A 27346-nucleotide genomic window follows, 5' to 3' on the forward strand; every position below is an offset into this window, starting at 1 on the left:
ACGTGGGTGGTGTCTCGAACGTATGTGTGGAGTTCCTGGACTAGCGGTGATAGGACAGTGTCGAGATAGGTAGAAATGAGTTCAGTGGGGCAGGAGCATGTTGAGACAATGGGTCGGCCAGGGTGGTCAGGCTTGTGGATCTTGGGAAGGAGGTAGAACCGGGCAGTACGCGGTTCCCGGACTATGAGGTTGGAAGCTGTGGGTGGGAGATCTCCTGAGGTGATGAGGTTCTGTATGGTCTGGGAGATGATGGTCTGGTGATGGGGGGGTGGGGTCATGGTCGAGGGGACGGTAGGAAGAGGTGTCCTCAAGTTGGCGTTTGGCTTCAGCGGTAAAGAGGTCATTGCGCCAGGCTACACTGCGCCCCCTTTATCTGCTGGCTTGATGGTGAGGTCGGGATTGGAGCAGAGGGATTGGAGAATAGTAAAGAGACTGACCACAAAGATTTTTTGAAAAGGTAGGCTTTAAGAAAGCATTTTAACTGTCAAGAGGGAATATCAGGTAATAGGTCCAATGCTTCAACAGTATCTCCACAGGGAATACATGAGAAAGGGATTTGCAGAAATAGGTCAGGTTAGCATCTAATTATTGTTGGCATGTTAAAAGACCATTAAGTTACAGGAGCAGAATTGGGCCATCCAGACAATTTGAGTCTGTTCCGCCATTTGATCATGACTAGAGTTGGAAAACACATTTTCCTACCTCATTGCCGTAACTATTGATCCACTTACTAATCAAGAACCGATCTATCTCTGTCTTAAATAAACTCGATGATGTGTACTCCACAGCCTTCTATGGCAGTGAATTCCACAGATTAACCACACACTGGCTGAAAGAATTCCTCCGTGTCGGTTCTAAAGGGTCTTCCCCCTCACCCTGAGGCTGTGCCCTTGGGCTCTGTCCCCTCTTACTATTTGAAATATCTCCACATGTACTCTATCCAGGCGTCTCAATATTCTATAAGTTTCACTCAGATCCTCCCTCATCCTTCTAAACTCCATCGAATACAAACTCTTGAGTTCTCAGCTGCTCCTCGTATGACAAGCCCTTCATCCCCAGAATCATTCTTGTAAACCCTCTCTGGGGGTACATCCTTCCTTAGATACAGGGCTCAAAATTGCTCTCAATATTCTAAATGCAGTCTGTCCAGAGCTTTTCACAGCCTCAGCGGTATATCTGTTCTTGTATTCTAGGCCTCTTGAAATGAATGCTAACATTGCATTTACTTTCCAGATTCCTAACTAAACCTGTATCTCAACCTTAAGAGAATCCTAACCCTCTGTGTTTCAGATTTTTAGAAAATACATATTACTTCCTACCAGATTGCATAACCTTGCACTTCATGGCATTGTGTTCTGTCTGCCCCCTCTTTATCCACACTTCGAGCATGTCCAAATACTTTTGCAGCCTCCCCACTTCCCTCCAACTATCCTTATGCCATTTGCAAACTTAGCAACAATGCCCTTAATTCCTTCATGCAGATTATTAATGTGTAACATGAATAGTTATCACAACATTGACCCCTGCAGAACTCCTAGTTACCAGCAGCCATCCTTTATCCCTACTCTCTGCCTTCTGCCAGTCAATTACTCTTCTGTGTCAGTACCTTACCCCTAACTCCCAATGGGCTCTTATTTTATTTAGCAGCCTCTTGTGTGGCACCATGTCAAAGGCCATCTTAAAATCCAAATTGATCTTGTTCACTGGCTCTCCTTTGTCTCTTGACTCCAAAATAGCTGTGAGCAGTGTCACGAGAAATGAGTTGTTTTTCATTCAGTAGAAAAACCCTAACTGTTTAGAATAAAAATTGAGTTTTTGAATGGTTTTAACTGTATATGTATGCAGATGTTTGTTGATCCCTACTCTTTTCCGATCTCATCTTTTGTTTTCATGACTTTGCCAGGCAAAGGAAGAGAAAGAGCCAGAAACAGAGGTTGGACCAGTTATGTTTTGTTTTCCTCAAGATTTTGTGAAAGGAATGAAGAATGTGTCTACATGTGCATGTGATTATACATGTTATGAAAGGAAAATATAAGAGGGGTGATTTTCACTTTCTAAACATAGGATAGATTGAGTGAATCCTTAGAGTATAAAGACAGAAGTATACTTAGAATCAGGAGGTCAAAAAGGAGACATGAGATAGCTTTGGAAAATAGGGTTAAGGAGAATCCAAAAGGTTTTTATAAATAGATTAAGGACAAAAGGGTAACTAGGGAGAGAATAGGGCCCCTCAAAGATCAGAAAGGCAGCCTTTGTGTGAAGCCGCAGGAGTTGGGGGAAGATACTAAACGAGTATTTTGCATCCGTGTTTACTGTGGAAGATATAGAATATGGGGAAATAAATGGTGACATCTTGCAAAATGTCATATTACAGAGGAGGAAGTGCTGGATGTCTTGAAATGCAGGAAAGTGGATAAATCCCCAGGACCTGATCGTGTGTACCCAAGACACTCTGGGAAGCTAGGGAAGTGATTACTGGGCCTTTTGCTGAGATATTTGTATCATTGATAGTCATAGGTGAGGTGCCAGAAGACTGGAGGTTGGCTAATGTAGTAACACTGTTTAAGAAAGGTGTTAAGGAAAAGCCAGGGAACTATAAACCGGTGAGCCTGACCTCGGTGGTGGTTAAGTTGTTGGAGGGAATCCTGAGGGACAAAATTTACATGTATTTGGAAAGGCAAGGACTGATTAGGGATAGTCAACATGGCTTTGTGCGTGGGAAATCATGTCTCACTAACTTGACTGAATTTTTTGAAGAAGTAACAAAAGAGGATTGATGGAGGTCAGAGCTATGGATGTGATCTATGTGGATTTCAGTAAGGCTTTTGACAAAGTTCCCCGTGGGAGACTGGTTAGCAAGGTTAGATCTAATGAAATACAGGGAGAACTAGCCATTTGGATACAGAACTGGCTTGAAGGTAGAAGACAGAGGGTGGTGGTGGAGGATTGTTTCTCAGACTGGAGGCCTGTGACCAGTGGAGTGCCACAAGGATTGGTGCTGGGTCCACTAATTCTTGTCATTTATATAAATGATTTGGATGTGAACTTAGGAGGGATAGTTAGTAAGTTTGCAGATGACACCAAAATTGGAGGTGTAATGGACAGCGAAGAAGGTAACCTTTGAGTACAGCGGGATCTTGATCAGATGGGCCAGTGAGCTGAGGACTGGCAGATGGAGTTTAATTCAGACAAATGCGAGGTGCTACATTTTGGAAAAGCAAATCACAGCAGGACTTTACACTTAATGGTAAGGTGCTGAGGAGTGTTGATGAACAAAGAGACCTTGGAGCGCAGGTTGATAATTCCTTGAAAGTAGAGTCAAAGGTAGATAGAATAGTGAAGGTGTTTGGTATGCTTTCCTTTATTGGTCAGAGTATTGAGTACAGGAGTTGGTAGGTCATGTTGTGGCTGTACAGGACATTGGTTAAGCTACTTTTGGAATATTGCACACAATTCTGGTCTCCTTCCTATTGGAAGGATGTTGTGAAACTTGAAAGGGTTCAGAAAAGAATTACAAGGATGTTATCGGGATTGGAGAATTTTAGCTATAGGGAGAGGCTGAATAAGCTGCGGCTGTTTTCCCTGGAGTATCAGAGGCTGAGGGTAAATGGTAAATAGAAAAGGTCTTTTCCCTGGGGTGGGGGGAGTCCAGAACTAGAGGGCATAGGCCTAGGGTGAGAGGGGTACAATTAAAAGGGACACAAGGAGCAACGTTTTCTCACAGGTGCTGCGCGTATGGAATGAGCTGCCAAAGGAAGTGGTGGAAGCTGGTCCAATTACAGCCTTTAAAAGGCATCTGGATGGGTATATGAATAGGAAGGATTAAGAGGGATATGGGTCAAGTGCTGACAGATGGGACTAGATTACTTTCGGATATCTGGTCGGAGTGGACGAGTTGGACCAAAGGCTATGTTTTCATGCTGTACATCTCTATGACTGTATGACACTTCAACTTCCTCTCTGGTTTCATATTTTAGAATCAAAGTGACATATTGTTCTCCTCACTCTCCACTTTTTTTTTAGATTAGATTAGATTACATTACAGTGTGGAAACAGGCCCTTCGGCCCAACAAGTCCACACCGACCCACCAAAGCGCAACCCACCCATACCCCTACATTTACCCCTTACCTAACACTATGACTTCTGCTGCATGAATTCCTCTCCAAAGCCAACTTGTCTCTTTATAGGAAAAAGTATAAAATTTGGTCTTGAGCTTCTTTTCTGAACAATGTGGTTAACATCGAAATGGCTTTATGACTGAGGGGTAAAAGAATACTAAAATGGAGCCAATGCAAAGTCATGGCATGTGTGTTGGAATGACTTTTGAGTGGCTGTGTCCTTTTACACATACCTACCATGTGTTCTTATTTATAATTTTACTCGGACAAGGAGGAAGCGGAGCCAGTTACAGAGGTTCGATCAAGAGATTCTATGGACATCTAAAAATCATTGGTTTAGAAACTAATTCATAGAATTTTTTTTACAATAATTCCAGTTTTCCTGCATGCCCTGGTTTTGACATTTTATAAAAATAACCTTTCAGATGCAAACTTATTGAAGGTGCTTCATTGGTTTAGATTGATTACATGTCTTTGTCTTTATCTCACTCTGACTAATCAAAATCTTTTACTTTTTGTTAATTACAATTACTTAGCCACTTGTCTATAATTTCCTTGTTTAGGATGAAGAAGAGCAACCTGTTACGGAGGTAGATAATCTGTTACATGGGTTATCAGTTTTCATCACCTCATACTAAACATCATCTTTTGTTGTGTTTCCATCTCATCTTCATGACAGATACGTTATTGAACAATTAATTCCTTTGAATCAGAATATACTGTTGCCAGATAACAACATCTAGAACTTTGAGCAATTTGTTGCTTTTATGGGCTAATACCATGTACGCACATGGTTCTTCTACTTATTTGAGGGAAAAAGCGTTTTGAATCAATAATCTGACAATGGCATTGTTCCATGGATTGTCTTTGAAATATACTTTTGATAATACTCGTGTAAACTGTTACCTTAATGATTAGCATTAATGCTTGTAATGAGTTTTACTTGAGAATTCTGTTTGAAGAACTGGGCCTCATGGCATTGGCTATTGCTACATTTGATAGAAATCGGTTATAATTCAAGTTAAATCAGGAATCAGATAGTAGGTGATGAACCCCGGGTTTTTGATTGCATCAAGAAAAGATTGAGTCATTCTAAAAGGCTAAGTTGGAATAAACACTGCAGGAGTCTTCATTTCAACACTCTGGAAATGCATGAAGGAGAAGAGCATACTTTATTTTTGGCTTGGTAGTGTTGCCCTCTGCTAATTAAAACTAATACTCCAGAAAAGCTCTCTTCGCCTTGTAATCTGCTACAAGTGTGAGTGAAAGAAAACTCCCGATTTCCACTGTCTAAATAAAAAACAACTTAATGCTAACAGTGAAGACTAAACAAAAACTATTAACAAACCCAAGCCTCCTTTTTCTTAACTAATCACTATCTGACCCCAACTATTAAAATGCTGCTCCAATATCTCAATTATTAAACATTAAGTTAACTTAATCTGTCAAAGTCCGTACAGTCTGTTATACTGTCTTCCTTCTGGTCTTCTGAGTCTGTTACTTCCTTCCGTCCTTCCAATTCTGCTGTTTTCTCCCTGGACCATTGTCTTAACTTTTTTTTACTGCTTTTACTGGAAAAGGTACCTTTTGGTGCCTTTGAGAGATTTCTTTGAGAGGCCTTTCAGATGATAAATGCTCTCGTGTTCGATGGCTGTTGCTCTGACTAATTTTCAAAAAGCCCTTTTTTCACCCTCTCATTGTATTGACAATGTTGGACCAATCAAAATCAAATTCAAATTTAATTGATTTTTGGTATCCTGAACATTATTTAAATTAATTGGTTAAATTCAAAAACGGTTGCCTTAACATCAAAACACAATTCCAAGCTGATTGTTACATGTTATCAATTCTCAGCATGCTCTCTGTCAGCTAGTCACAGACACATGTGCTGTCACAACCTCTCAGCTTAGAAAAGGCACCTCTCTCTTAAAATAACCATACACTCTTTTGACTTCATGGTAGTTGGAGGAATGTTATTTCTGGATTTTTTTTTTCTTATCAGTCCAAATGTTCATTATGCATGTAGACACTGAGCATATCAATAATGTGTAAAGTCATATCATTGTTTACCAAAGCAACATTCCTTGAAAATGTTAGAGTCTAGTATGTATAATTATCCTTCAATGGAGAATGAATGGGATTAAAATTAAACTTGAAGCTTCCCTGATGATTGCTTAACAACATAGATTTAAATCCTACTTCACAAAGACTAGCAAGGATTAAGGTTTTATATCCAGTTGATCTTAATCATTTGGCAGCTGTGGTGCTAGACTTGGCATTCAGTAATCTTCATCTGTCTAGAGAAAAATCATAAATTTCCATGTCCTGATTGCTCAGTCTAGAGAAAACTGAAAACGAAAAGGTATTAAAACTGAAGAATACAAGTAATGTTTCTAGAATTATTCCATTGCAATAATGAAGCTTGCACACCTGCCCCAGCCACCAGCCTATCACAAAAAGTGTTTTAAATATACTACGATACATTGACTTTACAGTTCTGGGATAACTAGGAGTTGTCTGCCCTTGAGTATGTAATTTTTTTTCATAATATTAGTTTGCAAACTTAATCAGTTAATTGCATGTCTAAACTTTTAAGTATTCCTGAATAATGCTCTTCAAAATCAAAGCATGAGCCATAGTCAACAAACTATTCAGTTTGTGAAAGAAGAAATTTGAACAGTCAAACACTTAAATGTTCACCTGTGCCCTACCTTTCGCTGTTTGCAACATGAAAGATTGAATGTGTTTTTGAGGGAGTAAAATTAGAACTAGATGTTTGTGGCATCAGTCTGTTCCGAAAGAAAATACTGGACTATTCTATCCATATTCATTATTTCCTTTTACTGCAGTTTTATCCATTGCTTCCTTGCCTCTCCTTTATTTTCTGAAGTCTTCTTTGATTCTGTTGTGCACTTTGTTTTTTTTAAATTAAGTCATTTCTTTCTTCCTCTTCCATTTTCTTTCTCGCTCTTCACAACTACCACTCTAATGTGTTTAGGAGGAGGATGAAGAACAACCAGTGACTGAGGTACTTGTATAAACCCCTACAATTATAACAAATAGAAATTTCAAAAACGTTATCTAACTATTTTCATAATCTTGGTTGTTTGTATTTTAAGATGCTTAGTTTAAATGGTGACTATGTGCTCCTTTTTATTGCTTTACATTCAACTAATTTCACAATGGCACTTAAATGGATGGCAAGGTAAATAGCTAGGAGGCAAGCCTTGAGACTGCAGGATGATTATAGATGGTCTGATCAGATGGACTGAACAATGGCAAATGGAATTTAATCCTGAAAAGTGTGAGGTGGTGCATTTTTTGAGGCAAGAAAATACATTAAGAATGGTGGGACCCTAGGAATTGGAGAGAATCAGAGGGACTTTGGTGTGCATGTCTGTACATCTTTGAAAGCATAAGGACAGGTAGGAAAGGTGCTTAACAGGCATATTGGGTAACCTTTGTTTGTCAGCACATTGAATACAAGAGCAAGGAGGTTATAATTAGTTGACTGTGTGTCATTGTGATCATCATGCTATCTGTGCTGGAGTGATCTGGAGGGGCAGCGCTCGAAAGCTAGTGCTTCAACATAAACCTGTTGGACTATAATCTGGTGCTGTGTGATTTTTAACTTTGCAATGGAGTGATTTAGCTATGAAGAGAGACTAGATAGACTGGGATTGTTTTCCTCAGAGCTGAGGACGAGGGGTGTGGGGACAGGATTGATGTGTACAAAATTGAGGGGCATAGATGGGGAGAAACTTTTCTCCATAGTAGACTGATCAATACTTGGGAGGGTGCAGTTTTAAGATAAGGTGCAGGAGCTGTGAGGGGAATTTGAGGGGGAAAAACAAGTTTTCACACTGTGGGTGGTGGTATCTGGAACTCACTAAAAGAGTGGGCAGAAACAGGGATCCTCAAGACATTTTAAGACTTATTTTGATGAGGACTTGAAGCACCATAACATACAGACCAAATGCAGGAAAATGGGATGAGGATAGACCGATAGCTTGATGACCATTGCAAGCACATTGGGCTGAAAGATCTTTATTCAGGATGTATAGTCTCTGACACTGCAATCATTTGCCTTGTGTTTATTTTTCCTTTTTCTTTATTTGTTAAATAGGAAGAGGATGAAGTGGATGAATCTTAAAAAATGTTAATGCTTCTATATGATTTCATCTGTAAGGGGTTAAGGTAACAAGAATATAATTCAAGCATTCAGACCAAGCATGAAAAATAATTGATTTGCCTGTTGACATTGCTTTTTGGATCTGAGATAACAATTTGCCTCAGTGGGTGGTATATCAATTTATCTGTAAAACAACTAACAAACTGAGTATATATTTTACATAATATTGACTAATCTCACCAAGCATCCTCCATTTGAAGGGTTTTGGTTGTTTCTGAATTTGTATTGTAGATGATTTATTTACATAGAGTTTCATCATTATTACCAGGGCTAGTCTGCTGGAATGGAGTTTTTGGAGTTAATTGATGTTCATAGCTATTTGGCTGTCAGCTTGTCCATTTCCCTTCATTCATAATCGCTTGACATTTGAAGAACTTCTTTTGTGTGAAATTAGATTAAGCCTTGCATAGCATGTTAGCACCTGTATTGCATATTGTGCCTGCACTCTACTCACCCAAGGTTTATGCATTTGCTTTCTCTGTTTTGTTTCCAAGGTTCCCAGTGTCGTAGACTCCAGATGTGTTGTACTGAATAATGTAACCCTTTGTTCTTCAGCTACCTATCTGCCTAATGGCAGTATTTTAATAATCTATCGTGAGGGTCTATCACTATTGGAGCTAATGACAACACAAACAAAAGCTCTTATGATTACCCTGTACTGTGCAAAGTTAGTGTTTCGATTGGATCTTCACAAAAGGGTTAAAATGGATAGCATGTGAAAGCAGTTTCTAATTTTTAAGTTCATTTGTCAATGTTATTTCTAATCGGAGCAGTTTCTATATTAATTGATCTGTTGAAGACTGTAGAATTGTGTCTGTATAAAACTGAGGAACCTTTTTTTACTGGGATTGAAACATCTGGTTGAAAGATGTCCTCCTTTCTATACTTCCTATTGTGCCCAGACCCAAACATTGCACTTATCAGATGTTTGGATCCAATTAAATGTGAAATTTTTAAATGTTCACTGTTGTTGTTTTCACACAGCAAATAATCAGAAGAATTTATTCACATATTAAGAACTGCTGTCCATTACAATAAGTTTGAATTCCTGTTTTGTTGGGAGAATATACTTGTTATGCAGTAAGCCCTTCAATACATTTAACAAGTGGCATCACTGGAAACTACATTAAAATAAAAGGTATCAGTACTAGTGTTTAAGTAACCGTTTTTTTCTTCTCCTCCTCCTCCCCCATCCTCTACCTCTTCTTTTAGGAAGCTGAAGCTCTTGCGAAGAAATCATAAGTGGAAGAATTTGAACATTGCACCACCTGTGGTAACCTCAATAAAAAATGCTGGCATTGCCCAAGAAGATCTGCAATTCAGAAATAGACATGGATTTCTATAAAGGAGTAGCTTTGATACATCTACTCTTTTTCTTGCAAATATTGATTCACAATCAACCTTTTTCCTTCTGTTCGTAGATGATTAGCTGATTATATGCTTGAACAAATGGACTTTGTAGAAGCAAAATTGGGTTTTTATAAGCTGATCTAAGCACTCCCCACAATACGGCATGGTTAAACGCCCCTTTAACACCTGAAACTTTCCTCCCTGAAGCTGCCAGTTGAAGCCTTAAATCGAAGCTTATCTTCAGCATAAGAACTGCCAATGTTTGCAAAGTTTAGCCTCATTTTCGCAATTATGCCAAGTTGCCTGTTTCCTTTTTTTGCCAATGTTCCCTTCACTGAAAATCAGTTACTGTGAATGTTGGAGAGAGAGTAATTACTGGCAAATGATGCAATGAATTTTTGTAAAAAAAATCTTCTTGTATTCTTTTCTTGCCTCACCTGATTTATTTCATTTTAGTAGAGCATTTTGGTGTTATACCAGTATTTAAGCAGAAGAAAATAGGTTAAACCACAACTTCCCTGGAAAGACTTGATTGACTCTTATTTTCGCTGGTGTTCAAATGTCCATCCCAAGATCCAGAACTAGTCATCAGATACCACTTTCATGTTAAAACAGGGATCTGGGTTGCTCCTTGTCTCATTGTGTTTTGTGTGTGTACTATTCTAATCAGCCTCATGTAGCAGTTGTGAATGGAAGTCTGCTTAGGGAGAGAAAGACTCCTGAAAAACAGTTGTTCTGTCCTTTCTCAGGATATCAGGTAAATATTTCACCCAGTATTCTACCAGACAGTTCTTATCTTTATTAGTTTATATTAAAGGAAGAGTGGAGTGCATAAATTTGATGCACCACTTGCCCCTTGTCTAATTTTAAAGATGGCAGTGGTGGGTAGTGATTGAATTTGATTTTTTTGACTTGCACTGGTGGGCAGTAACCACAGCATTATGAATAGTTTGCTGATTGTGCCTCTTGCTAGTTCACTGCATTGAAGTTAGTTAGGAAATGAATCAGATCTTCACTTCAACTGAATGGTACTCCTTTAGGGAGGTTTTTGCCTGGAACACTCGCTAATTTGAACTACTGGAACAACCTTCACAGCTAAATGATACTACTCTGTTAGCTGCTTCTGAAATGTAGCCATAATGTTCTTTATTCCCATGTCTAAAAGCTATAATAACCCCCCTCCTTTGATGTGCTCTGTTCCTATCACCAAAACATTTTATCATTCAAAGCTTTACAAACAGTTTTTGCGAATATTTGTAGTTTGGAATGTGGATGCAGTTGTTGGTTTGCCCGCCGAGCTGGTTGGTTTTTATGCATACATTTCGTCACCCTGCTAGGTAACATCATCAGAGCGACTTACGATGAAGTGTTGTACTACTCTGCCCTTTATCTCACCCAGTCTTTAAGTACATTTAAGTCGTCATTGGACAAGTCTATGGACGTACATGGAATAGTGTAGGTTAGATGGGCCTCAGATTGGTATAGCAGGTCGGTGCAACATCGGGGGCCGAAGGGCCTGTCCTGCACTGTAATGTTCTATGTTCAGTCTGTTATGGTGGGTTATTTCATTTCTGGTCCTGCTCCACTCATATATAGGATCCATTTCTACATGTCTGTTGATTAGTGTTCCGGGTTGAGAACTAGGTCTCTAGGAATTCACATGGGTGTCTTTGGTTAGCTTGTCCCAAGATGGTTACGTTATGCCAGTCTGATGGCCCTCCTTATCTGAGCATACAGAGATGCGTGAGAGTTGGTCGTGTCACTTTACTGCCAGTTGGTGTTAGGGAATTCAGGTATCCAGTCTCCTCCTGCTCTGTTTAATGTTGTTTGTGGTAGTCACTGCATGGAATTTCTTGGAAATGACAAGATTCCTATGACCACTCGGGATCTTGGTAGGACATAAACCCACAGCCACACTATGCCAATTGCTGTCAAGGACAAAAGACCCTATACCTGTAACATGCAGAACCAACATAATATACAAAATGCCATGCAGTGACTGCCACAAACTCTATATTGGACAGTCCAGAAGGAGACTAGATACCAGAACGTACTAACACCAACTAGCAGTAAATTGACATGATCAACTCTCACTCATCTCCATACACTCTGACAAGGAGGGCCATCAATTCGACTGGAATAATGTAACCACCTTGGGACAAGCTAACCAAAAAAACGCACGGGAATTCCTAGAGGGCTGGTTCTCAAACTGGCACACGCTCAACAGACATTGTAGAAATGGATCCGGGTATAGGAGCCACTGTGGTGCAGGACCGGAAATGACACAATCCACCATAACAGACCAGGTGAGATAAAGGACAGAGTAGTACAACAACACCTCATCGGAAGTCTCTCTGATGATGTTACTTAGCAGGGTGACGAAAAGTATGCATTCAAACCAACAGTTCGACAGGCAAACCAACAACTATTTTATGAATACCCTTCCACCCAGCAGTATTACTTAATGGTGTAGGCATTAGTGTATTTCCTTTCTGTATCCACGATGTGGAGGTGCTGGTGTTGGGTTGAGGTGGACAAAGTTTAAAAATCTCTCAACACCAGGTTATAGACCAACAGGTTTATTTGGAAGTACAACTTGTGGAGCGCTGCTCCTTCATCATGTACCTGTGCTGATGAAGGAGCAGGGTTCCGAAAGCTTGTACTTCCTAACTAATCCTGTTGGACTATGACCTGGTGTTGTGTGATTTTTAGCTTTGTCCTTTGTGTTTAAAAGTATTTGGATAACAAAAAATTACAAATGTCAGTATTTTTTAATAACTTTTAATTCTCTGGGTTCCGAAGAGATCCTGATCTACAGCAGCATGTTTGCAGATGAGCCTCTAGTTTGATGTGAAAGACTTGTTCCCTGAATTCAGATAAATATTCTCATTACATCAATATGCAAATTATAACAAAATGAAGATTGGAGACATCTAACATTTTGATAATTTAGATTCACATTCAGTTAGTCCCTCCATTCACTATTTCTTACAGCAATTCCAGTTTAATGTTGTGTTCCATTCAAAGTATCTTAAATGTTCATTTATAATATGTGCAAAGTGATAATTGTTTTAACATCAGCTAAAGCCGTGTTCTCTGTGATCTTTATGAGCATGGTAAGTTTTAACAAATTCTCTCCTCTCCCGAGGCTTATTAAATGCAGTTCCTAATGTACAAGTCTTGTCAGAGTATTTTACACTGAGATTATTACAGCTGTGCCCCTTCTGGTCATCAGCCAATATGAAACAAATAAATAAGTCTGTGAATGGCAGTTGGAACCAAGAACACTGTAGAATCTTTCTATTCCTTGACCTAAGACGTTGAGACTAAAAGCAGCAGCCTAGTACTGCTGTGTTAGAGCTTGTCTACCTCCATGTGTAGAGGGAATGAAACCTGAGAACCTTCTGATTTTTAATTTTGCATGAGGAAGTACCTTCACCTACTGACCCTTAAAGTGAGCTTTAACAGCTTTGAAATTAAACAAACCAAAAAATCTGACATTTTTGTGATATAAATGAAATTACTGTAAGACAAAGAGCTAACTGATCGAATGGTAGAGCAGTTGTGATTGTTTAGCCTGCTGTCTTCCCTGGTGCAGACACAATCTCTGACCTGGTAAAATCCCCTATTGTTTGATCTTCATTTTAAGGATTTATGCCAGTATACCTGCACTGTAATTTTAGTGAATCAAGCACTTCTTGATATGGATGATGAACTTGGAATTTTATAACCAGTTGTAAGAACTAGATGCATTTTTCTCATTCATATGGTGTTTTCAGAGATCTGATGATCATAAGTAATAATTTGTCCAAAGATGTAACATATAGATCTAGTTCTTAAAGTGGTATCATCTGTGTTTAAAAAAATGTGTTGTGAGAGGGCATTTGTCGGTGTCTGCCATTAATTGGGTGCGCCCTTTCATATTTTTGACTATTAAATTGCTGGAAGTGAGAGTCAAGAATGACTGTGAGGATAAGAGGATGTCTTTGAACCTGAGTGACCAGAGCAATCAAACTATTTCTCTTTGAAGGAATCAGATTGACATCAAATGAACAGCATAAGAACTGGAAAGAAATTGTTCATTAATTAGAAAATGTAATGCCAAATCAGGTATGGAAACAGAAATCAAGGGGGAAGGAAACCATTTAATTCGGGGGGGAGAGAGGGAAGAGAGAAAGAAAGCGAAAGAAAATAGAAAATGAAACATTAAGTTTAAATTTCACAGTATTTCAGCATCCAAACAGAACTGAAACTTGAACAAAGGCTCCATAGTTGTAGCAATTAATTTTCAGCACCATTGTGGCTTATTTGCAGTAATTAACATCCATCACATTATTAAATAGTTACTTAGACTAAAAAAGGACAAGGTTTTAACTTCATGTTTAGTTCAACAGAATAGCGAGGCAGGCAACCCAATGTCTTTTTTAAAAGCTAGCAACAGAATGACATGACTTGGACATCAACTTTTGACCTTACTCATCTATCTGACCCTTATTCAAAGTTGCTGTTGTATTCATGCATAAATATAGTGAGCACTGATATTCTTTCCCTTTTTTGACAGCAAACTATGGCATGTTATTAATCCTGGTGACTGCTTTTTCTAAATTGTTCAATTGTCTTAATGAGCAAGTTTTCCATTTCTCTTTAATAAAACAAAGAATAGTGGATGCGTAACATGCAAAACAAATTGCAGGAGAATCTCAGCACATCATCCTTTGTCAGCATTTTAGAGAGGCTGTTCTCTCCCAAGCACTCTGATCCACTGCTCCTCCACTCCCAACACCTCCCCAAATTCCCACACAATCTAAGAAGGTGTAACACTTGCTCGTTTACCTCCTCTGTATCCAAGTCTCCAGACACACATTCCAGGTGAAGCTGTGATTTACCTGCACTTTACTCAATCTAGCCTACTGTAATCATGTCCACTCTACATTTGGGTAGAAGAAACACAGATTGCTTCACGAATTTTCTGTTCACAAAAATGATCCTGAGCTTTCAGTTGCCTGCCACTTCAACACAACACTGTTCCCTGGCCAATATCTCCATCTTGGTCTTGCTGCAAGGCTCAGCAGAAGAAGAACTGCACCATACTTTCCTCTTGGGAATCCTGTAGTGTTTAGGACTCAATATTGAGTTCAATTATTTTAGCCTTGTCCCTAACCCACCCCTTAACCCAGCTCCTGTTATGACTGGGCTGATTTCAGCTCAGCCAACCCGTTTCAAGTACTCATTGTCCTATTGTCAACTGTTCTTCTTCTCTGGTTTACTGTCAGCTATCTCTTTGCCTAACACACTTTCTCTCTGTCTCTCTCTCTCTCTCCCTTTCTCTGCTCACACTGTCCAACCCCACATCTTCATAAATATTGCCTTTTCCTATATTATATTATCCATTCTGAACAATGCTGTGTATGTATATGTTACTTAACAGGGACATAGCAGAAACAGCAAAGGTTAAAGCCATTGCCAGTTAGCACTCTAGAGCAATTGCCCAATGGCTGCTGTTACTCGTGATGCACAAAATCTCTTGCGTGTGATTCTTAATAAAACCCTGCTCAACTTGTTCCTTGGGGTTCTGCCAGTGCTACAACCCTTCAAGAGATCTTTTCCTTCAGCTCTGGCACCCAGTTTCATTTATGGCACAAACGGGGGCCATTTAGGCCATTACTGTTTGCCAGCTTGTCATGCAACAATCTAATTAAAACGATTCCAGCTCCATAACCTTGCAAGTTTAATTACTTCAAGTGCCCCTTTCAGTCTTCATTTATTGAAAGAAAACAATAATTACGGCAGTTTTAGTTGTCCTGACTGGTCATCAATATAGTTTAGAGACAACATTTTTGTGATTTAAATTGTATTGTTTTATCATCATTGACTAAATATTTACCAGAAAATGAACACAGCTGTGCAATGCACCATCTGTAGTATCAGCCTTCCGCAGTATAATTTTCATTGCAGACAGTTGAAACTTTACAGTCAAACTTCTCTTTCTCTTTCAGTTTTAAAAAGTGATCAATCTCTTCGTTCTCCACAGCATCATAAAACTGCCAGTAATCCTACATTATTTTAAAAGACAAGTTAAATTGCTCATTTTACTGATGCATCTGCTTCTGTAATTATTCAAACACAGTAAACAATTTCACTGTTTATTTGGTGATTTGATGGGTGGGGTGCAGTCAAATAGTTTTGGATGCCAGAAACTTAAATATATCCATTACGTAGATTCTGGATTCTTGATGAAGGAATGAGGGAGGATTTGTGAAAATTTCCATTGTGGCTAGTGACTTTACCCCATGTGACCTGAAGTACACCCATTCCATTGCTCCTGCCCACTATAGTCTCCACTCCAATTGGTGATCTGTAACCTGCCACAAACTAGTTGTGAAATGTGAGTAAACCTCTAACAAATGAGGACAGAAAAAAATTCTGACTGTGACAGGCTGCTCCTTTTTTTTTTGAGGTATTTGACTTGTTGGAGGTGATTTCCTCAAATTCCAGGAGTGGCAATTACTGTTTTATATGCTGTTGCATTGTTATGGAACTTTGGAGAAAAAAAGGCAAAACAACAGCATTTTTAAAAGGGAGAGGAACAGAGAAAGGCAGCACATGGTCAGGTCTGTGCAGGAGAGAGAGAAACGCACACTGCTAACTGACACAGAGGTGAACCTGCGCAGTTACTGCCTTTGCTGTTTGAAATTGTGTATCAGAGTGTGTCTGGGGAAATTTTAAAAAGTGAAATTCACAACTAATCTTGGAGGTACCTGTTTGGGAGAGGTCACAGCACAGTAACAGATAAGTAAATAGTTTTAAGAGTAGCCTTGGGACCTTGCTGTAAGTCTGCAGTAGTGAATAGAGTGGGTTATTTCTTATGTTTTACTGAGATATGTCTCTTGATTAAACTTCAAAATATAAGCCATAAGTATTAAGTTAGCATGGAGCAGTGTACTGTAGAGGAATAAGACAGTGCTATTTTCTGGGTCTCCAGACTGAAAGAAGCAAAAATGGCCTTTAGTAGACTGATATGCTCTTCTTGTCAGATGTGGGAGTTCAGGGAGAGTTTGTGTTACTGAGGATTATATCTGCAATAAATGCCGTTGGTTGTGAATCCTATCAGAGTAAATGGATTGGATGGAGAGACAGAGGCAATGAGGAATTTACAAGAGCAAGGGGATGTGATGGATGGCAGTTATAGAAAGGGAGAAAAGTTGCAGATACAGTCACATAGATGGGTTAACTCTCGGAAAGGTAAGAGAGGTAGGCAGGGAGTCTTCTGTGGCTATCGCCATTTCAAACAAATATGCTGTTTTGGAAAATGTAGGGGGTGATGGATTCTTGGGAATGTAGCATGAACAGCCAAGTTTCTGGTATCTAGACTGGCTCTAGTGCAATGAGGGGTACATCTGGTTCCAAGAGATCAATTGTGTTAGGGGAATCCCTAGTCAGAGGCACAGACGGACGTTCCTGATGCCAGCAGCGAAAAATCAGAATAGTGTGTTGCCTCCCTGGTGCCAGGATCAAGGGTGTCTCAGAGGGTGCTGAATGTTGTCGAGGGGGAGAGGGCCCAGCAGGAGGGTCACTGTACACATCAGAACTAATGACATAGAGCTCCCAGCCTCATTGTTGATGAAGGGCTTTTGCCCGAAACGTCGAGTTTTTCCTGTTCCTCGGATGCTGCCTGATCTGTTGTGCTTTTCCAGCCCGACTCTAATCTTGACTCCCCTCAAAGATCAGAAAGGTGGGCCTTTGTGTGGAGCTACAGGAGGTCGGGGAGATACTAAATGCATCAGTGTTTACTGTGGAAGAGGACATGGAGGATATAGACTGTGGAGAAATAGATGGTGACACCTTGAGAGATGTCCAGTGCTGGATGTCTTGAAATGCAGAAAAGTGGATAAATTCCCAGAACCTGATAAGGTGTACCCGAGAACTCTGTGGGAAGCTAGGGAAGTGATTGCTGGGCCCTTAGAGATATTTGTATCATCGATAGTCACTGGTTAGGTGCTGGAAGACTGGAGGTTGGCTAATGTGGTGCCACTATTTAAGAAAGGTGGTAAGGACAAGCCAGGGAACTATAGATCAGTGAACTTGACATCTGTAGTGGGCAAGTTGTTGGAAGGAATCCTGAGGGACAGGATGTACATGTATTTGTAAAGGCAAGGACTGATTAGGGATAGTCAACATGGCAATGTGCATGGGAAATCCTGTCTCACAAACTTGAGTTTTTTTTTTGAAGAAGTAACAAAGTGGATTGATGAGGGCACAGTGGTGGATGTGATCTATGTGGACTTCAGTAAGGCGTTTGACAAGGTTCCCCATGGGAGACTGATTAGCAAGGTTAGATCTCATGAAATACAGGGAGAACTAGCCATTTGGATACAGAACTGGCTCAAAGGTAGAAGACAGGGTGGTGGTGGACTGTTGCTTTTCAGACTGGATGCCTGTGACCAGTAGAATGCCACCAGGATTGATGCTGCGTCCACGACTTTTTGACATTTATATTAATGATTTTGATTTGAGCATGAGAGGTATAGTTTGTAAAGTTTGCAGATGACACCAAAATTGGAGGTGTAATGGACAGCAAAGGTGGTTACCTCAGATTACAATGGGATCTTGACTAGATGGGCCAATGAGCTGAGGAGTGGCAGATGGAGTTTAATTGAGATAAACGTGAGGTGCTGCATTTTGGGAAAGCAAACCTTAGCAGGATTTATACACTTAATGATATGGTCCTAGGGAGTATTGCTGAACAAAGAGACCTTGGAGTGCAGGTTCATAATTCCTTGAAAGTGGAGTCGCAGGTAGATAGGATAGTGAAGAGGGCTTTGATATACTTTTGTTTATTGGTCAGAGTATTGAGTACAGGAGTTGGGAAGTCATGTTGCAGATGTACAGGACATCGGTTAGGCCACATTTGGAATATTGTGTGCAATTCTGGTCTCCTTCCTATTGGAAGGATGTTGTGAAACTTGAAATGGTTCAGAAAAGATTTACAAGGATGTTGCTGGGGTTGGAGGATTTGAGTTATAGGGAGAGGTTGAATAGGCTGGAGTTGTTTTCCCTGGAGCTTCGGAGGCTGGGGGGTGACCTTATAGAGATTTATAAAATCATGAGCATGGATAGGATAAATAGACAAAGTCTTTTCCCTGGGGTGGGGGAGTCCAGAACTAGAAGGCATAAGTTTAGGGTGAAAGGGGCAAGATATAAAAGAGACCTAAGGGCAATCTTTTCACGCAGTGGGTGGTCTGTGCATGGAATGAGCTGCCAGAGGAAGTGGTGGAGGCTAATACAGTTGCAACATTTAAAAGGCATCTAGATGGATATATGAATAGGAAGGGTTTGGAGGGATATGGGCCGGGTGCTAGCAGGTGGGACTAGATTTAGATTGGGATATCTGTTAGGCATGGATGAGTTGGACAAAAGGATCTGTTTCCATGCTGTTCATCTCTGACTCTAAATGTACCAATGGAGGATCAATTACAAAATGTTTCACAATTGGTCGGACAATGCCCATGTGTTTGTTCTACATTGTTTCAAGTCGTATTGTTTATTCTGTTGGAACAGCTTTAAAGCACATTAATTCAAAAACGTGCTAAGTGAAACAGAGCCATGATTTTGTTTCATCCCACAATTTATATCATATTGCTGTCAACCCCTGTTTTCTCAGTTCCTTTCACTGAGAACAGTTCAATATTTCCAGAACATGAATTTGATAATGAGGGCCTGATTTCAAATTTGTCATTGCACATTGTTACTGTACCCATATGTGAAAGGAAAGGGCAATTTCAGGGCATTCACTCACTGTGAATGTCAGAGCTAAACTTAATGTGGCCTAGACTGACATCAAAACTTTAACCAGGAGACAGGTGGGGACTGAGACATGCTTGATTTTCTCTTTTTCTCACCCTTAATTGGCCTGAAGTTAGTTGTGGAGATTGGACAACAGTAGAGACCAGTATTTGAACTTGAAATATGTGGTTACATTAAGATTTAGCAAGTGAGTGATCTAGGGCAGAGCTACACCTAATGACCAGATGAAGAGTTAAACATTAGGTCACCAGACAATCATATTCCTGCCCTGCCCTCATCTCGTCCTCACCATTTGCTGTAGTTGAGTTTTGCAAACTTCCACCTTGTATGCTTAAGTACATGTGATGCACTGCCACTAACATTCGATTAACTGATCAGATTTATCGCTGTTTTTCAATGGGGCCTGTAATACCTGCAATCCTTCAATCTTCTGTCAACATTTCCAAAACTGAGAAGGATTAATATATTGTGATTACAATCTCCCCAATTTCAAAACCTACATTTCTCAGTAACTTATGTATTCTGTCTGGATTTGGTAATTTTTCTACTTTTGAGTGGTGTCAATCTCCTAAAGTATTTTTGTCCCATTAATGTTACCACCCATATTCTGCTGTGTGACAGGAGAACTTTAAGCTGAGATCTGATGATTTGATCCTCCATTGAAAATAAGTTTTTGGTAAAATCAGTCTTCTATTTCATTGGTTGTAGCAACAAATTAAAGATCTCTTACCCCGCAGTAGCAATCATCATTGAATATTTGTGGTGGAAGAGCTGTGGGATTGCCTGTCCTATTCCTCATCTCTTCCAGGATTTCTTCACTGACTGAAACATCGATCAGTTTGTAGTTTATTTGTTTTATTTCCAACACTCTTTCCACTTCTGACTGTTGAGATCTGACCTAGGACCAGTGAAGAATAAACAAGAATTAAAATAGAAAATCATCTTTGGTGCATATCATCCAGAGACAGCTCATGTATACAGTTTCTCAGCAGTAGTGTTATAGTATTGAAGTTCTCTGAAGAATCATTAGCCCTTTAATTTTAATTCAAGGCAAGTTTGTTTTATAACGCATCCAGGAATATTTGTCATGGTGTCAATAGTGCAAAATGCATTTATTGTAATATTACTACCTTTTGGCCTTAATGTGTAATATTGAATTATTGAAATCTGTTAGTGTTCAACCCTATAGGAGCATTAAATGTGGTATCAGCCTGTTGTGAATGACTCGGCACAACCCTGTGAGGTGCAGTTATCCTCTTTGCCTTTCGGGACTTTTTTCCTCTTTTCAGTGAAAGCTAATTTGCTTTGTCGATCAGGCTCTAAGGGACTAGTTCACAGCAGGTGTGGCTAAAAATATGGTAATAAACTTTCAGCTTGAGTTGAAAGTTCATCGTAACTTAAATTTGAAGTCAAATGCAATACCTCTGGTAAATTTGTGGCTGACATCTAAGTTATTATCATCTAAGGCTACTGGATTATGTTAATGGATGTGCTTTTAAGGATAAGGAAGTTGCCTCTACTCAATCTAACCTGTTTATTGCACTTATTGGTCTTCCAGCTAAATCCAGAGACAAATGGAAAGATGGATTTGATTTCTGTACCTCCAACCCCTGCATTTAATAGCTGTGATAAGCTGGAGCCCACTCACTAAAATCCTTACCCTTTGAGGCAGGGGCCCAGGTTCATGTCTCAGCTGCTGCAGGGGTGTAATAACATCTCAGAACAGGATAATTAGAATTTTTTTTCCTCAAAAGCATAGTGTTAGCAATGATTTTGCTGTCTTATTTCTGATAATCACTCTCAATTATGAGGCGGTCAACAAAAATTGCCCCATTAAAATGGTAATTTATTTAAGTATTCCTAAGAGAATGCCCCCCCCCCCCCCCCCAGTCCACAAAAGCAAGGAAATTGTTATGACAAACTATGACTCCTGTTTAAGTTTTGTCAGAAGCAATGCAGAGAAGATTCATTAGGTTGATTCCAGAAATAAGTGACCATCTTTTGGGGACAGGTTGAGTTGGTTGGGCCAATATGCATTGCAAATCAGTAGAATGAGCAGAGACCTTATTGAAACATACAGTATTCTTAGGGGACTTTACAGGTTAGATGTGAAAAGGTTGTTTCCCCTTTTGGGAGAGTCTAGGACCAGACTGCATAGAAGAGTCACCCTTTTAAAACAGATCAGGAGGAATTTCTTGTCAGGGTAATGAACTTGTGGAATTCTTTACCACAGCCAACTGCAGAGGTTGGGTCATTAAGTATATTTAAGGTTAAGATAAAACTTGATTCCTTTATTGATTAAAAACCTGAGGAAAAGCAGGAAAGTTGATTCGACGAAAGTTGAGATCAGGCGTGATCTCATAGAGTCCCAAGCATGGAGACAGGCCCTTTGGCCCAAACTGGTTCATGCCGACCAAAATGTCATCAACGCTAACCCCATTTCCCTGCACTTGGCCCATACCCTTGTAAACATTTCCTATCTGTATTTGTCCAAATACCTTTTAAATGTTGTTAATGTACTCACCTCAGCCACTTCCACTGGCAGCTTATTCCATATGTATACCACACTTCTTTTTAAAAAAAGTTGCCTCTCCAGTTCAGTTCATTTTATTCTTTCCCCTCTAACCTTAAACGGATGCCCTCTCGTGCTCAATTCCCCAAACCTGGGAAAAAAAGACTGAGTGCATCTTGTTGAATGGTGGTGCAGACTTGGTCAGCTGAATGGCCTCCTTCTGTCTCTGACTTACGGTCTTCACACTATGGCCCTTGGTTAAGGATCCTTGATTAACGGGACAAGTTTCTCTCTATCTATCCAATTTATACTTCTCAATACTTTGTACACCTGAATCTGGTTTCCCCTCAGTTTTCTCCACTCGAAGGAAAATAACACCAAGCTCTCCAATCTATCTTTGTAGATGAAATGCTCCAGGTCAGGTAGTATCTTTTTAACCACTTCCACTGCATATCATTTCTATAGTATAGTGACCAGAACTACACACATTACTGCCGTTGTGGCCTCACTAGCCTGATATAGAGCTCCATCATTGTTCTTTGCTCTAGTTTTCAATGTCTCAACTAATAAAGTATCCCATATGTCGTCTTAACCACCTTACCTACCCTGCTGTCTTCAAGGATCTTTGGACAATGTCCGTCTGATCCTCTCTCTATGGGCTCTTAGTTTCTTAAACCATCTGTCATACCAAATTGCGTTGGCCGCTGATTCAGAGAAGGGGAATTACAGCTGAAATTGAAGTTGAAACTGCAATGATTTGCTGCACTATGTAACAAGAGAAGGGTGTGGGAAAAAAAATGGGATAGCTCTTTCAAAAAGGAAGACGATCCTCACAGCTACATTTTTGTGTTGAACAGCAGCATTTTCTGAATCACTGGACGGAATATAGAATTCCCTACTGACTGACCGGTCAATTGGATGAAATCGATTTGTCTCCGAGATCAGCGGTCAAACTGGGGATTTCTAGGTTTGATGGATTAGTGCTACTGTTTCACTTACATAAAGGTTTGCGCAGTGCGCCAGTGTTTGAAGTGATCATGTTTGTGTGCTGGACTGAGAGAATGTGAATGTTAAAGGGCCCCCTTTCGACTGGGAGAAATCTCAGCGCTTTCGTTTAATTTTAAACTCAAGAAGTTTCTACTGGATATGGGCAACTCCTGCCAAATGATTGAGTATAGAAGAGCTGACCAGTGTAATTGATGCTTTTCTTTAATGTCTTTTTGAAGCCTGGCGAAAGTTTTATCAGATTTAATACTGTCTCGAAAACAATTATGACTGGTCACGGATTAGAGAGAATGGAGAAACCCAGATTTTATGTACCTTTTTAAATAGGGAATAGAACTCACCGACTAATTATAAGATTAATTCGAGCAGAAATCATTTTCAAAATACTTGGAATAAACTAATTTATATAATTTAGTTCGTTTCGTCATTTAGCTAGTTTAGTTAATTAATGTCAACAGTGCTTAAAAGGCATGTCTCTAACAATATGAAATTAACAATCGGGTGATATTTTGGTGAATGTGTCAATGAGTTACACTGCCTCCGGCGGCCTCCTGCCTCCTGTGTTCACTGGACTGTATTTACCTCTCTCGATGATGACACACTGGAGACGTACAGTTGGACTCCGGACATGTCTCTTCGCTTTAAACAATCCGACTGCTCCTTGATAAACCCCGACCCCACCAACTTCACCTCTGGCCGTTACACAAAATGCGTCACCGTCAGAATTACGTGAGATTCTATAGACGAGAATGTGGTTTAAATACAGACGGTATCGCCCTTATGTAAGGTTCTCTTTCACAAAAAAAACCCTCATTTTAGAAAACGGCCGCTAATGTCACGGATTTTTGAATTGAGCACAACTTTATTTTTAAATCATATGAAATATACCTAAAAGTCAAATAAATATGAATCGGAATAATATGGCAGTTGATAATTCTAATAACTGTGACAGATGTAATTTGGATATCAAAGTTAGGAAGAAGGAACAAAACAAGGGAGTACTCAATGAATGGCACAACACTAGGAAGCTCATGGAAAAAAGGAGAATGTTAGGGGTGCTTGTCCACACATCCCTGAAGGTGGCAGGAGAAGTGGTTTTTCTTTATTTGTAATGGTGTTGCTGGGCAAGCCAGCATTTATTGTCCATCCCTAATTGTCCAGAGGGCAGGTAAGAGTCAACCACATTGCTCTAGGTCTGGAGTCACACATAGGCCAGACCAGATAAAAATGGAAGTTTCCTTCCCTAAAGGACATTAGTGAACTAGATGGGTTTTCCAACAATTGATAATGAATTCATGGTCATCATTAGACTCTCAATTCCAGATTTTTAAAAATTGCATTAAAATTCCACCATCTGCCATGGTGGGATTTGAACGCGGGTCCCCAGAATATTATGTGGGTGTCTGGATTAACAGTCCAACAATAATATCACTCTGCCATCACTTTGCCTTAATAGGGTGGTTAAGAAGGCATATCGGTCACTTGCATTTATTAGTGGAGGCAACTATAATAAGAGCAAGGAGGTCATGCTGGAACTGTACAAAATTATTGGTTAGGTCACAGGCTGGAGTAACGTGTGCACTTCTAAACAGCACACTACAGGAAGGTTGTGACTGCACTGGAGAGGGTCCAGAGGAGATTCACTAGGATGCTCATTGGATGGAGCATTTTAGCTTCGAAGAGAGAATGTTTTAAAGAGGAAAAAAGCTTTAAAGTGAAAGGCAAGAGATTTAGTAGGGACTTGAGGAAAATATTTTTAACCCAGAGGATGGTAGGCCTCTGGAATGCACTACCTGGAAGGGTAGTTGAAGCAGGAAATCTCACAAGCATTGTAAGTGCTTGGGTAAGCAATTCTTGGGTAAGCAATTCCTAACATATAAGGCCAAGGGTCTAATGCAGCAAAGTGGGATTAGGGTAGATAGTAATGTTTTTCTGATGGTACAGACTCCATGGGCGGTTAGGCCTCTTCTGTATGGCATGATTCTACAGCGTGATGAGAAGAAGATGACCTTTTTGGCTTCTTGCCTTTCTGTCACAGTTATGTTCCAGTTTTTAAAGGTGACGTTTGTCATTTTGCTCTGGTTTTTGTGTATGTGATGTTTTAGTACCTCACTGAGGGAGTGTGACATGGTCAGAGGGTGTCATTCTTCAACAGCAATGTTACATTGAAGTTCCAGCTGTCTGTTGTGTGCGTGCAGAAGGATCCCATCCACCATGCTCCCCCCCCACTCCAAAACAAAAAAAAAACGCCTGAAGAACAAGATTCCTTGAGTCCTGACCCGCATTGTTTCTTTAACAACATCTATTAAAACAGATTAACCAATCTTTCATCTCATCGTTCTTCAAGTCAGGAGCAAAATGGGTCTTTACAAATGGGCAATGGGTATCATTTTCTGAGAATATTTGGGCTGTTTCTCTACCAAATACCATGCTATATACAAGTACGGTCTTTATTTTCTTCTTTTTTTAATGAATTCTAGCACCAATAATAAAACTGTTAGAGTCCTGTTGATTATCTCTTGCATGGGGGCTGACTGACTTTCAAAATTGTGGACAGATAGCAATCATATATGGTAGCTTTATTTCACTTCTGTTCATTCCAGCAGGGAATTTGATATTTCTCTTGAAATGCCATGTCAAACAACAAATCAAGACAGTGGTACATTGTAAGCAAAACAGTAAGGGCTTAAACTTGTATGAAGTATTTAGTAGCAATAGAAATTGCAGAAGTGTATTGCACTTAAAAGGAGCAACAGAACACTGTGACTTTATAACAATAACTCAAAAGATAATAATAGTAACTATTACTGATCATCCAAGACACCAACTAAGTATCTGTTATTCTTGATACAATTTGCTGAAATCAAAAAGACCATCAGAAATAGGAATATTCAATAAGAGCGTGTCTGATCTGGCGTTCCTTTGATCCACTTGCTTGCTTTTCACCCACAACTCTTGATTCCCCTGCTGATCAAGGATCTATTTATTTCAGTCCTAGAAATACACAAGGACACAGCCCCCACACCTCTCTGTGGCAAGGAGTTCCAAAGACACTCAACGCTTTGAGAGAGGAAATTCCTCCACATCTCCAGGGAAGTTCCTTGGGTGGAACTGAGAAATAAGAAAGGGACGATCACCTTATTGGGATTGTATTATAGGCCCCTAATAGTCAGAGGGAAATTGAGAAACAAACTTGTAAGGAGATCTCCGCTATCTGTAAGAATAATAGAGTGGTTATGGTGGGGGATTTTAACTTTCCAAACATAGATGAGAACTGCCGTAGTGTTAAGGACTTAGATGGAGAGAAATTTGTTATGTGTGTACAAGAAAATTTTCTGATTCAGTATGTGGATGTACCGGCAAAAGAAGGTGCAAAACTTGACCTACTCTTGGGGAAATAAGGCAGGGCAGGTGACTGAGGTGTCAGTGGGGGAGCACTTTGGGGCCAGCGACCATAATCCTATTAGATTTAAAATAGTGATGGAAAAGGATAAACCAGATCTAAAAGTTGAAATTCTAAGCTGGGGAAAGGCCAATTTTGATGGTAATAGCCAAGAACATTCAAAAGCTGATTGGGGCAGATGTACGCAGGTAAAGGGACAGCTGGAAAATGGGAAGCCTTCAGAAATGAGATAACAAGAATCCAGAGAAAATGTATTCCTGTTAGGGTGAAAGGAAAGGCTGGTAGGTATAGGGAATGCTGGATGACTAAAGAAATTGAGAGTTTGGTTAAGAAAAAAGAAGGAAGCATATGTCAGGTATAGACAGGATAGATCGAGTGAATCCTTAGAGTATAAAGGCAGTAGGAGTATACTTAACAGGGAAATCGGGAGGGCAAAAAGGGGACATGAAATAGCTTTGGCAAATAGAATTAAGGAGAATCCAAAGAGTTTTTACAAATACATAAAGGACAAAAGGGTAGCGAAATAGATGGCGACACCTTGCAAAATGTCCATATTACAGAGGAGGAAGTGCAGGATGTCTTGAAATGCATAAAGGTGGATAAATCCCCAGCACCTGATCAGGTGTACCCTAGAACTCTGTGGGAAGCTAGAAAAGTGACTGCTGGGTCTCTTGCTGAGATATTTGTATCATTGATCGTCACTGGTGAGGTGCCGGAAGACTGGAGGTTGGCTAACATGGTGCCACTGTTTAAGAAGGGTAGGAAGGACAAGCCAGGGAACTATAGACCAGTATAGACAGGATGTACATGTATTTGGAAAGGCAAGGACTGATTAGGGATAGTCAACATGGCTTTGTGCGTGGGAAATCATGTCCCACAAACTTGATTGAGTTTTTTGAAGAAGCAACAAAGTGGATTGATGAGGGCAGAGTGGTAGTTGTGATCTATATGGACTTCGGTA

At 39.9% G+C, this 27346-nt stretch overlaps 2 protein-coding genes across 13 annotated transcripts in view; one reads left to right on the top strand and one right to left on the bottom strand.

The window, feature by feature from the left end:
• Nucleotides 1–11381, top strand: part of sh3bgr (SH3 domain binding glutamate-rich protein) — a 62614-nt gene extending 51233 nt beyond the window's left edge. For 2 of the 12 annotated variants that reach the window (XM_087992524.1, XM_043701217.2), the window contains exons 6-10: nucleotides 1904–1942; nucleotides 4683–4709; nucleotides 7118–7147; nucleotides 8246–8316; nucleotides 9524–11380. In XM_087992524.1, the coding sequence (XP_087848650.1) occupies nucleotides 1904–1942; nucleotides 4683–4709; nucleotides 7118–7147; nucleotides 8246–8272 (123 nt within the window). In that variant the 3' untranslated portion in view covers nucleotides 8273–8316; nucleotides 9524–11380. Of the gene's footprint in view, nucleotides 1–1903; nucleotides 1943–4682; nucleotides 4710–7117; nucleotides 7148–8245; nucleotides 8317–9523 lie in introns of all 12 variants that reach the window. The other 10 variants (XM_087992526.1, XM_087992527.1, XM_043701211.2 and 7 more) reach the window with 9 other exon arrangements.
• Nucleotides 6407–23644, bottom strand: LOC122555334 (SH3 domain-binding glutamic acid-rich-like protein 3). Its single transcript, XM_043701222.2, has 4 exons — nucleotides 23565–23644; nucleotides 20196–20363; nucleotides 15546–15714; nucleotides 6407–6467 (listed from the first exon to the last, which is right to left on the bottom strand). Exons 1-3 carry the CDS (start codon nucleotides 23610–23612, stop codon nucleotides 15586–15588), a joined length of 345 nt encoding a protein of 114 aa, XP_043557157.1. The 5' UTR covers nucleotides 23613–23644; the 3' UTR covers nucleotides 6407–6467; nucleotides 15546–15585.
• Nucleotides 23645–27346: the final 3702 nt, after the last annotated feature.

Source organism: Chiloscyllium plagiosum, unplaced genomic scaffold, assembly GCF_037043375.1.
Source record: "Chiloscyllium plagiosum isolate Xiang-an unplaced genomic scaffold, Cpla_swu_hap1 HiC_scaffold_12, whole genome shotgun sequence".
In the NCBI taxonomy this organism is placed as follows: Eukaryota; Metazoa; Chordata; class Chondrichthyes; order Orectolobiformes; family Hemiscylliidae; genus Chiloscyllium; species Chiloscyllium plagiosum.

Coding starts and splice junctions, on each gene's coding strand:
- LOC122555334 (XM_043701222.2), bottom strand. CDS start 23,612: ATGTCCGGAGTCCAACTGTACGTCTCCAGTGTGTCATCATCGAGAGAG. Junction 20,364..23,564: donor GTGTGTCATCATCGAGAGAG/GTAAATACAGTC, acceptor CACTGGTCCTAG/GTCAGATCTCAACAGTCAGA. Junction 15,715..20,195: donor ATGATGATTGCTACTGCGGG/GTAAGAGATCTT, acceptor AAAATAATGTAG/GATTACTGGCAGTTTTATGA.